At 37.0% G+C, this 12,712-nt stretch overlaps 1 protein-coding gene across 2 annotated transcripts in view; it reads left to right on the forward strand.

Annotated features, from left to right (window-relative positions):
- Positions 1 to 11,576, forward strand: part of LOC124169995 — a 35,394-nt gene extending 23,818 nt beyond the window's left edge. Inside the window, exons 1-3 of one of the 2 annotated variants that reach the window (XM_046548681.1) lie at positions 2,749 to 2,951; positions 4,733 to 5,817; positions 11,130 to 11,576. In XM_046548681.1, the coding sequence (XP_046404637.1) occupies positions 4,738 to 5,817; positions 11,130 to 11,135 (1,086 nt within the window). In that variant the 5' untranslated portion in view covers positions 2,749 to 2,951; positions 4,733 to 4,737 and the 3' untranslated portion in view covers positions 11,136 to 11,576. Of the gene's footprint in view, positions 1 to 2,748; positions 2,952 to 4,732; positions 5,818 to 11,129 lie in introns of those variants that run through there. The other variant, XM_046548682.1, reaches the window with a different exon arrangement.
- Positions 11,577 to 12,712: the final 1,136 nt, after the last annotated feature.

The raw sequence follows: 12,712 nt of genomic DNA on the forward strand, positions 1-12,712 counted from the left end.
GCCGCCCTTTTAAAAATGGCTGCCAAAAAAAAATACGGCTTCTTAATTTTTTTCAAATAGTGTTTTGAGACTGTCCACCCATAGGGAACTCATGATTAAAAAATCAAGAAAATTTAAAATGTTGAGCAACATTGCCTGGGTGATTTGAAATGGATTGACCCGTCTTTGAAAATTAAACTTCATCGGCTGCTTGAAAACACGACGTCATCGGAGCGTGACGTCACGGCACGGAATCCACTGATGATAGAATGAGGAAGTGGATTAAAAAATCGGTCTATGCAGGTGCTCAAACTCAAATATGGCGAAAATAATTGCTGTTTTACCGTCAAACAGCAGATTGTGAATAAGTTGGGTCGCCAAGGCGTTATTGAAACAAATGAATGGAATTGTTTGGTGAGATTTGGAAGCAATCACTATTTTTCAGAAAATCAGTCGCCATATGGAAGTCGACCAAAAGTAAACTGTCGTATTGTGCTTTCTTAAATCCCTATTAAGTCAACTTGTCCTTTGAGGAACTACTACAAAGCTCGTAGATGATTTTTACTTCGATATATTGCAATCAAGAGTCTGCCCTCCTACTCTCTTAGCGAAGTGAATGGTGTACCGTGCGATTACGTCAGAAGGCGTTTCAGGTCATGTGACATCAAGCGATATTCGAGCATTTTTAATTAGCATTTATTGACGTTTGTGGAGTACTAGGAGAGTTTTGGCTTACATATTTGGACTCGTGAGAAAATTGTCTATTCAATAAGACTTACTAGCATGATGAACAAATTTCATGCATGTTCCCCATTTGTCCAGTTACTCCAATATCCATCATGGCAGAGTGTGGCACTTGTCGTGAAGCTATTACAGGTCGCCAGCCACGCCAAGACCTTCCACGCTAATTGTGTAAACATCTCCAAGGATGACCTGGATTATATTAATGAAGAAAAGCAAATCTGGCGCTGTCAAGCGCGTAATGCATTGCGACGACAGTCCATGTCAGCTGTGTCGACGGAATCATATGAGCTCTCTCAGGTCATTACTATGCTAGAGGAGGGCAAAAAAGACCGTGAAAGGATTGAAGCTGACCTTAACAAATCCTTTGAGTTTGTGCACCATAAGATTGACGATAACAAAAAATTACTAGAGGATCAGTATGCGAGAATTAATCAATACCTGGATATTATTGACAGGTTAAGTGCAGAAAATACGATGCTAAAAAATCGTGTTTCCTTACTAGAAAGTGTGTTTGGAGGACAACGAACAAAGAGCTAGTGCTAACGTCATTGAAATTTTTGGAATACCTCAAGAGATAAATGAAAATGTCCTTGACGCAGTACAAAAAGTTGGCGCTGCCCTTGACTTCCCTATATCAAGTGAGCTTAATGACTCATGTCATCGGATGGGGAATAGAGGTTTCAATCAACCATTTCTGATTTGTGTGCCAATGAATCGCCTTCATTAACACTTTGTTGTTGAGCTCACCTTCAGATAGAACGAATTTGCAAAAATTCCGAGGAAATGAAATCAAACTGCTTCATTATAGTCGATGGGAAGACTGATATTTCCAACAACAATTGCTTAGAAATTTGTTTACATACACGGTAATTAATTGTCTACTCGAGATGGCCTTACAATTAGCTCGAATTAAATTTTTAAAACATGTTTTCAATATTTGTAATATTTTTAACTATTAAAACGTTATATTGTTTCGAAGATCAGTCTTTAAATCGATAAAAGTAAACAAACAATTTAATTAGTAGTTTTTACCGACTCAACTGCCGTTGTAGTGTTACCTACTCCTAGTGTAATTTTATGGTAATATCCCTATGATCAAGATAATTCTTTCGTTTACTTTCACCATTTTTTATCTTCATTCTGTTATCCGATGCAAAGACGAATAAAAAAACATATATCGTAAAAAATCGGCACAACAGTTCCCGAGTTATAAATGTTCTAAATGAAACAATTTTCGCTTTTCATATACTTTCGTATATGATTTACCATGTAAATATGTGAATTCCATACCCGTAAAAAAGTCGTGTAAAAACTTAAAAACTTGTCTGAGGCACGCTTATAGTTTTCCCTTCATTACTTTTTTGTGGCGATTTAACTACTAGTGGTGGTCATTTAGCTCAGATTACGGTCTGCAATTTTGAAGTTTCTACGAATCTGCAGCATTGGTTTTCAGTTTAAATTTTAAATCTGGAAATATTTCAATTAAATATACGTGTTCACCTATTTATACGGTAGCTTATTTCTCTTATGAGTTTATAATTTCAAATAGCATTATACATTACGATATTTTACGGATGAAACAATAGGATATGTAGAATACTTTAATTCTGCTTACTTTGCTAGTTTTATGATGCGATTGAAAAGAAAACATTGTCTTTCCTGAAGGGTATACAACGTAATGTGATGGCTAATAACGATATTTTTGTTGTAACTTATAAGAATATAATGCGGAAAGGCGAATTCACGACCCGATTCCCACTTGTTATTCCCTGGCATACGCCTACGTTATGAACTCCTTGAATTGCGTGATAAGCAGGGACCGGGTCGTGATATCGCCTTTCCGCATTAAATTCTTTCGAGTTACATCATAAATATCGTCACGACCGCACGGCAGTTTCAGCTGAGTCCACCTCGTATTACACGCACCTAAGGCAGAGTCAACACTCCATAGCAACGCTGTGGTTTATCAGTATGTTATCAGAATGTTATCAGTATGTTATCAGTATGTTATCAAGGAATGAAAATCCAGCTCGTATTGACGTGTCGCGGCGTTCGGAGCTTCGGAATCATCGTGATATCGTCATTCGAAGTAAAATTAGAGAGCAGGTTGGAGCGAGAACAGAGTCAACAGTTTTCGTGTGCGGAGTGGAGATAAAGTGCGAATGCGCATGCTTTATTCCCTGTGGAGCCAGGATAAGAGGATCGGTATTGTTTTGGCGTAAATTTCGGTAAGTGTTTCATTGCTTCTATTCTTTGTTGTCACGTAAAAACATTGAGGCAGTTCTGTATCACTCCCCTCGTTTCCTTAATGTCTTTATTAATTACGGGATCCCTGCCGGATATCAGTGCGTACTGTACTGTACTGTATCGCATGCGTTGAAATAATTATTGAGTAATTACGCACTTCCCGGACACGCGTCTTTTTGCGAATTTTTTTTCCCACGCGACCCACCTCCATAGTCCGCAGACCGTACGCTGTGATATAGCCAAGAATCGCTCCGCGCGGTTCATTATGAGAAAGTAGTTCCAGCTTGTAATACGTGATAATAATACGTGAGCTTATTTTACATTCGATTTGAAAAATATTTGCCTGACCGTGCTCGCCATAATATTACAAACATTCTGAGTTCCCAAATGACCACTTTTTATGGAATTTATTCCCCCCGATTGTCTCGCTTTTTAGGTAATTTGCCGACTTTTCCGCCACAAAGTATTATATTTTCGTATCAGGACACGTAGCAGGTTTTGCTAATGTATTTCAACACCTTGATCATCAGGGCTATGAATTTATGATTTCATGACTGTGACACATAAAAGGTTCTGGCAATGTCTGTTACGATAGTAAAAATCAACTGGTTGTAAAGTAATTGAAAATAAGTGACTAGAATTTGGTATACCATTTATTCCACTGAATTAGCTTTTTTATTTGATGGTAACTAAGCTGAGACGGTTTATATAGTTACTTATCAATTTTGATTAATTAAACATATGGTAAATTTTCTTAAAATTGTTGATGTCTGCTTTTTATCACAAAATAATGGCACAACAAAGAAAAATAAAAGCATTATTAGCTAAGTATGTTAGCAAAGTAAGAAACACTGATATTTTATATTTCACATGCTAAAATACATTACTTAAAGTAATACTTAATAGCGTAAAGAGTGCATTCGATCACACCAGGCTGGATTGGTCGAGGGGATGTATTGGTAGGGGATGTACACGGAGCCATTTCTTCACTAATTAGTGAAGACTTAGGTGACTCACTTGCTAGGCGTCCTAAGAACATCTTCAACCAATGGCATCCTGTAATGACCCAAACAAGTGTAGGTCCTAGGTCAGTGCTGTATGGAGAATGGGGTAAAACTGTCCGACACTATTTCGTTCAACTGTTCGGAAACTTGTGAGCATACGAGGGTTAATGTGTTGAATCAAAACATCTCCTCTGTTGGCATGGTGCCTAAGTCGCAGGAAGCGCATCTTGAGGTCTTTCAATGGGCTGACATATTGTTCTGAATTAATGCCTATGCTTTTTTGGTATCACTGACATGGCAATGGCAACATCACCTCGCTGCAACATGTCAGGTGTGACAGCCATGAATGGTCTCCCTGACTTCTGTAAATCTTGAAGCACCAACAAACTGCCTTCTGATGCTCTCCTCCTCTGAACCCAGGAATAACTGCAATCCTATTGGCCGTAGATGCTCCATAACCTTTGCACAAACGTCACTTAATATTCTCCAGAGTTTCTTTCTCAGCGTTGAGAAATTCAGTAACGGCACACTGCTTGTAACGTACATAACTGACGGATGCCATATTGAAACAGTCATACAGCTAAGCTATCAGTCGGAAAAACTTATAATTTTGCGTGCAGATCCATGGAACGTCAGATAATGCACACATAACGTTTCACATCGGTACCACTGTTGTCGGATGAGAAAACAATAGTGGTGCATTATTTCCTGGGCAGCCCTCATACTCTCTGCATTTCCTTTATTATTTCTCGGTGCAGTTGAAATGGCAGGTGCTGGCGACACAGTCCAAAACCTACCTGTTGAAGAGGCTGTAGCAGGGGATGGGGTGACAGAGCTTGAGGAAGGGAGCGGAGATTCAACGGATGGATTACGCCACTACCAATCCAGCGATTTCGCTACCTTGCAGGGTGAGATCAACGTATTGCACAGAGAGATCACGTCCAGGGATATTCTGCTCCGAAAACTGGAGGAGAGCGTCACCAGATTATCTGAGGATATCGCTCCTTTCAAGGATTATGTGAAGGCAAAGATGCAAGAAGAGGCGCACAGTGCAAGTTCTCATTCTTCAGGTTCGTCTGAAGGCGGCGCTACTCAGGACGGAGACCAGGAAACTGAAGAAGAGGAAAATAATAGAGCCCAAAATAGATGCGTAGACGTGATGATGAGTCTCACGGAAATACGTGAGAATAACGAAGAGAAAACACAGAAAGTCATAGGTTTTTACGAGAAGATATACAAAGCATCCCCCTTGACGTCTCTAATGTTGACGTTCCTGGAGAGAAATCGTGGAGTGAAAGTACTAATCGATTGTGATTCCCACAATATCTCTAACTTAGTGAGACGATTGGTCAGCATGGACGGTGTAAAATGTGATGGAACAGCATTTCATACGTTCACTGACTTTTTTCAATGCAATGTTTACTTGGGAGGTATGGTTTGGCAATATAAGGTAATTGAATGTAGACAATATGTGTACAAAAATCTTGACCCTGAAGTTTCCCTGGCTCAGAGCTTGATGCAGATGGTGATGTATTACATCTTCGAAAATCGAGGCTGTCCTTACGAGTGTGATGATGATCTGTATGAGAAACTATATGAGAAAATTGAGCAGGAAGCATTACAGAAGAAGGACTCAGGGGTGTGCGTGGATGACTTGATAGATGATGCCTTGAGCAAGAAAACACCTTTAGCGAGAGAAGTATCATTGATTTCGGTCGTCCCGGGAATGTTGGTCAAGTATGGTTCTAAAAATGGAATGTCGAAACTGCAGGAGAAGATGCCTTTCCTAATGCTCTTCTTCATGCAACATGTGATTCCGAAAATAAGGAGCATAGTCGATGAGGTAAGTGACTTACTTGGTAAACATTTAATCAGAATCAAGGAATCTTCATGAAAAATCCACTTCACAGATGTACTAATAGGGTAGTTTCCTTCATCAAAGAAAACGAAAGGCATTCATTGCGATTCATTACCCACCATTAGTGTATTCATAATACACAAATTATTTCGTTTTAGAAATACCGGTTTAGACGAATGGCAATGGTCCATTTTTATCCTCATTTGAAAAGGGCCAGATTGGCGCCCATGCGATGCCACTCCACGTGACGTCACAGGGACCTAGTTTCTATAGGAGAAGATAGGAGTTATACATCGTCTGAGGTTACCAATGCATGCATGAGGCGCAGAGCTCAGGGAAACATCTCTTAATAATCACCTATTAAAACTGGCTAAGGTAGGAAAGTTTTCTTCGTTTGATAAGGTATTAATAAACCTTTTTTAAGCCAAGCGCTACCAGGCAGCAAGGTACTCAGCTACCCTCTAGCATCCTATCAGCGCACAGAGCCTCGATCAAGGTCACCACACAAGGCGGGAGGGGGAACCAGAAATACGTCACACGGAGAGATTTCCTTACCCGTCGCGTTTTCGCGCGCTTGAAAATTTTCACTTTTCATTTAATCGCGAAAAATAGATATCGTCATTTAAAAATCTAAAAGCGTGAAGTACGTACTCCAAGAGTAATAATATTCCGATACAGGCAATAAAAAAATAATAGGAAACCACCCTATTGTAGTCAACTCTCGATTGCAACAGATATTGATCAGTCAATGCCATATGAAGCATGGATCCCATAAAACTAAAAACTGAATTCCATCTAATGAAGTAATAATTTATGATAACAAAACACATTTTATTGTTCTGTGTCTAATTATTTCAAATAATTTTAAAATCAAAATATCATAGGATGGCTAAATTCATGGCTTTTTCAAGATTTTAAAATAATTTTAAAATAATGCATTAGGCGTTGCTCATTTTAAGTCTTGTACCATTGGATCGCATTTTGTTGATAGTATATACATGGAAATGTAGGAAGTATTGGCTTATTTGTGCATGAAATGTTCCTTTTTTAATCTCACAGAAAAATAATTATGTAAACATTATTTTAAAACAATTTCAAAATTATTTTACACACATTTTAAAATGATTTTAAAATAATTTTTAAATAATTTGATAATTATTTTCTAATCATTTTAACATAATGTTAAAATCATTTTAACATAATTTTGAAATAATTAGGTCATTATTTTGAAATCATTTTAAAACACTCATATAAATTTTCATTGGTACATATAATCTTAGTCATACCAGTGTGATAAAATAAACCAGCATAAAAATTCACATTTTTTGAGGTGAATGTGAATAATTGACAAGCAGCCTTGCATAAAGCAAGTAATACAGATGAGTTTGGAGACTTTTCCTACCAAAAATGAATCCCTTTTTTCAAAAGTGAGTTTGAATTTTGCTGTTTTCAGGACTTCTTGAAATCAACAAAAGGGTATTTTTGGCAGTTTTCCATAATATTTTTAGAAATTTAAAATGATGCATTTACGGGAAATATATCCCAAAATGAAGGCATATTATCGAAAAATGGACATTGAATGAACCGAGAACACAATAAAGGAATGCCTGAAAACACTCTCAATATGTGCTTTTTGGCATACTATATATATGAGTATATATGGCTGAGTACATATGACATTAACAATCATATTCGTCTTCTAATCCAAACCTGATTATGATGTCTTCCAAATGTCTTTGGAGAAGGTGGGCATTCAGTGAAAGCGTGCAGATAAGGTGATTCTTTAATTTTTACGATGCTTGCATTACTTCCTCCGAAATATTCCCGCATATTAAACTATCATGTCAGTAGGATAATTAATAGGTGGGAAAATATTTTTTTACTGTTTCTGGCACATTTCGTAATTTCAAACGTGTTTACTCATATCATATTAACATAACAATCATTTTAAAAGTAGGCTGAATTAGTTACAACATATTTTAAAACTAGTTTAAAAATTATAATTCATAGCTCCTTCAAGAGTAGGACATATTTTAAACCTGTTTTAAAATCATTTTGAAATGAGGAAAAAAAGATTTGTAACATTGAAACAGAGAAAGCTAAATGTTTTCAAAATTATGTTAAAGTCATTTTAAAATGTTCTCGCAATATATTTTAAAATAATTTTTACATAAGATTTTGCTACTTGGGTTAGTATCCACTCCTGGGGCACTAATTGGGACCCAACTGCAAAATAATGTTCTAAATTCAAAAGAGGATACTGCGACTTTTCGGTGAAATGCCTGCTATACTCCCCATGTTGCCATCTATTTTGGAAATTTAATATTTTACCTATCACTTTTGTGTACATGTACGCTGCGATTGCTGGTGAGAAAAAGAATATTTCCAATTATGCAACCAAAAACAATTATCATTGCTGTTATACCTGGAGTGCTATAAGCCTCCACTAAATATTTATGAGAAATAAAAACTTGAGTTATGCCCCATGGCATATGGGCCTTTTTTATTTAATGATTTTCTGGAGGAAGTTAAGAGAGTGAAGACTATTTCCCTCTTCAATAGGGTAGTTTCCTTCATCAAAGAAAAGGAAAGGCATTGATTGCGATTCATTACCCACCATTAGTGTATTCATATTACACAAATTATTTCGTTTTAGAAATACCGGTTTAGACGAAAGGCAATGGTCCATTTTTATCCTTATTTGGAAAGGGCCAGATTGTCGCCCATGCGATGCCACTCCACGTGACGTCACAGGGGCCTAGTTTCTATACGAGAAGATAAGAGTTATACATCGTCTGAGGTTACCAATGCATGCATGAGGCGCAGAGCTCAGGGAAACATCTCGTAATAATCACCTATTAAAACTGGCTAAGGTCGGAAAGTTTTCTTCGTGTGATATGGTGTTAATAATCCTTATTTAAGCCAACGCTACCAGCCAGCAGGGTACTCAGCTGCCCGCTAGCAGCCTGCGTCGTATCAGCGCTCAGAGCCTCGCCTCAAGGTCACCTCACAGGGCGGCAGCGGGAACCATAAATACGTCACACGGAGAGATATCCCGGCATTCATACTTACGCGTCGCGTTTTCGCGCGCTTGAAAATTTTCACTTTTCATTTAATCGCGGAAAATAGATATCGTCATTTAAAAATCTAAAAGCGTGAAATACGTACTCCAGGAGTAATAATATTTCGATTTAGGCAATAAAAAAATAATAGGAAACAACCCTATTGCATTAGCCCGGTCAAAATAGACATTGACCCTTGCATTAATTGCCAGCAAGCTGAAAATTTGCATGAACCTCAAGGATACCACTGTAATGAAATCCTGAAAAGTCCCCATCGATCCCGTGCGAGAAAAACTTTTATTCAAGGTCAGAGGTCACAAAAATGAGTTTTTTGCATTTTTTGGCCAAGCGGTTAGTTTTATGACAAAAATTTCTCAGACCGTAATTGTAGATCGAAAAGTTTTCTACAAAATTGTCATTTCACTTTTTTCTCTAATATTTACCGTTTCTGAGAAAAAGCCATTCGAATGTAGGCTGGAGATGTATTATCCGTAATATGCATGACTATATTGTTGCGCTCTCCGAACATTATTGCACTTGTAACTCGCATATTGGTTACTAGACAACAATCGGGTCATAGGGTTGTGTATTCTCCATAATATGCACACGTTTCCTCGCCACCTATGTGGTAGTGCACGATGCGCATTTTTTAAGCGTAGTTTCCCCAGTAGGTCTACTCCACGGTCTGTTTTACTCGTAAATCAACTTTATTTAGCTTCTCCTCATTTATTCCTTCTTCCACTCTCATCTTCTTCTTCCTCTACATTCCCGTGAGTCGACGCAACTTTTCAGGGGCGGATCCAGGATTTCTTTACAAGGATATCTCGTAATACAAAACGCACGCAATGATAATGGGACCGTTTTAAAAATCTTGCATATTTTTGAGGGTCTGGGGGCGAGGGGGGCACGTGCCCCCGTGCCCCCCCCCCCCTGGATCCGCCAATGTAACTTGTTGTAACAGCGATACATTATCTGTTTCGTCGTTGATGTCGGAACTTCTTCTGTTGAAAGTTCAACGTTTGAACACGACTGGGCTTGACGACTGATGCTTGCCGTTGAACAAAATAAGCCCACTTTTTGCAGCTAAATTTTGAACTATACCCTTCCTTGCAGATTTCCAAAAAAATAATAAAGGCGATAAGGAGACTGGCGTAGAGTATGTATTGGCTCCAATACGATGTGAATTAACTTCCAACCCCATTCTTCTGGACAAGGGCGTACCCAGGATCAAAAGTAGGGGTGGGGGGCAAGCCATGGTTGTTCGAGTTGTAGGTAAGATTTAAGCAAGGAGAAGGTGAATGAAATCAACATTTTATGGAAACTGTAACAGCTCTTTATTATCTTGAAAAATTATTTGCTTGAAAAAATGTTATTTTCCTTAAATACATTTGCGAAACATAAGTAATCATTGCATAAAAACACACTTAAAATACGTACATTTCTAAAATTTACACTTCATAATATTCAGCAGTGCTATAAAAGGCATTCTTAAGAAGGAAAGACTGATATAGTCTTTTGAATTTTGCTAATTCATGGTTCATTCAAGTTTAGGAGGCAGCTTTGGCGCAGTGAGGGGGGTGTTTGGGGGGATGATAAACCCCCCAAGGCTCAGACAAAATTTTTAAGTTTAATCCGTTTGACTTAATTAGATTGATATTACTAATAGAATAATGTAAGGATTAATAAAAGTCTACTGGGTGTCCCATTTATCTTGACCACTCGAAATAACTTTTTGTTCATTAGCCGTCAGGGGGACGTAAATCAGCATGATTGCCTTCCTTGTAGCTTTGGTATTTACAAAGATATGAACAGCGGTATGTCTTTTATAAATGGCACCCTGTGTTTTTTAATCGGCATTTCATATCCTCTCCTATAACTCCTCCTGTTCATATCTTTGTAAATAACAAAGCTACAAGGAAGGCAACCATGCTGATTAATGTCTCCCTGACGGCTAATGAGCATTGGCTTGACACATTTTTGAATTTGCATCTGGACACAAAGTTATTTCGGGCGGTCTAGATAAATGGGACACACTGTATATTTCTGCTTAAAATGGCACGTGTAAATTTGACAAATAAACCTGAAAAAAACCGAGAATATTATAAGGTAATTAGAGGGAGAACGCTGACTTATAACATTAATAATATAATTAATAATATTGATTGCATAATATTGTGTACATTAATGAGGACCAAACAATTTTGTTACATTTGATTTGTTTCCTTGCTTCAACAGGTATGAAGAATGTGCCTTGAACAAAACATTGGAGATGAGTGCCTTGAAGTTATTGTTCTTAAGTTCCTGAAATTCATTGTCTCGAAGAAGAGATTCGTATTTTATTCCACGTCAGTCATTTTGGTGAACCGGGAGTTGAAAAGTGACTATGGCCACATAAATAAAAGCTCTCGCAATTGTTACCTAATCGGTGCTTGAGTTAAAGCCTTTATATGCAAAGTTGGATATTATTGTTATAGTTTGTTTATTATTTCCATTATAACATGCCATTTTAATTTTTTGATGCCTTTAATACAAATCGCACAACTGCTCAGATGCAATGTTTGTGCGATAATGTCTGCTTCTGAAATTATACTCATTATTTCAATGTTTCAGGTGTTCCACTGATAAAAAGAACATATATTCTCCTTGGTAACACCTGTATATTGTATTTATCCTAACCTATAATGGCAACAAAAAAGATTAAGACAGTCTTTTTTTTAATGAATGAACCACTTTCAAATTACTTTTAGTACTAATTGTTAATTTTCCTATTTTATGAATGTCTGATATTCTCTGTCAATGAGATCCAATGTACGAGTATAGGTACCTAATCTTGACAATGATGCATTGAAATGATAATTAGTTTGATGGAATTTATTCATGATAGTTTGTTTTATGGTTTCACATAAAATACGGACATTACAAGATGCATATTTTTACAAATAAATGCATTGTACAGTGGCATACTTTTCTTTTATTGCCATGATTTGTCAATTAAGCCTTGAAGCCGTATCGTTTTTGCTATTTCTGTTTTTTCGTCCCTGAGAAGAAAGACAATATCAGCTGATATAGTCAAATACATATCAAAATACATTTATCAACCAACTAGTTGGTTGATAAATGTATTTTGCTTACTTTGATTATTTTGCTTTGTACTTTGCATACATATACATATTTTGCTAGCCATAAATGGATGTTGCTATATTTTGTAAACCATTATGTTTTCGCAAATGATTTTGTAATTTGATCCTAATAAAAGAAGAGATTTATTCTTAATAATTCTTTCATAAATACCCATGATTTCTCTCCAAGAAAAATCAGTTGGTTAGTGGCAGAGGTAAGTGTTTAACAAGAACATTTTGGGGTGAAAAATTTGATCTGATATGAAAATGATGGCATATTTTTTGCAATAAAATTTCCATATGTTCTTTTCTTGTTTCACGAATATTACGAAAGAGGATCTTCAAATCTACCTCTGAGTATTGTTGTCACTCACTGCGTATTTAAATGGGTTTACGTAATACTCTTAGACAGACAAATTGATCTGAGTCTAACGGGGAATTATGACATAATTAGGGGTACTAACAGAAATGTATACACAATTCGATGTAAGATATCATGTTAATGACTTTTAAACGATATTCCTCACAATGAAAACGTTACAATGCAAATTATCGGAAAGTGGATTACATTCCGCTCATCAATGTACTGCGGACATTTTTGTAAACCGATTAAAATGCTACCAAAGTGGCAACAGAAATCAACCAATAGTTGGTCTCCTCTATTGAATCTCCTCGGACTGTTTTTACCATTGGTGTGAT

Source organism: Ischnura elegans, chromosome 13 (genome assembly GCF_921293095.1).
Source record: "Ischnura elegans chromosome 13, ioIscEleg1.1, whole genome shotgun sequence".
In the NCBI taxonomy this organism is placed as follows: Eukaryota; Metazoa; Arthropoda; class Insecta; order Odonata; family Coenagrionidae; genus Ischnura; species Ischnura elegans.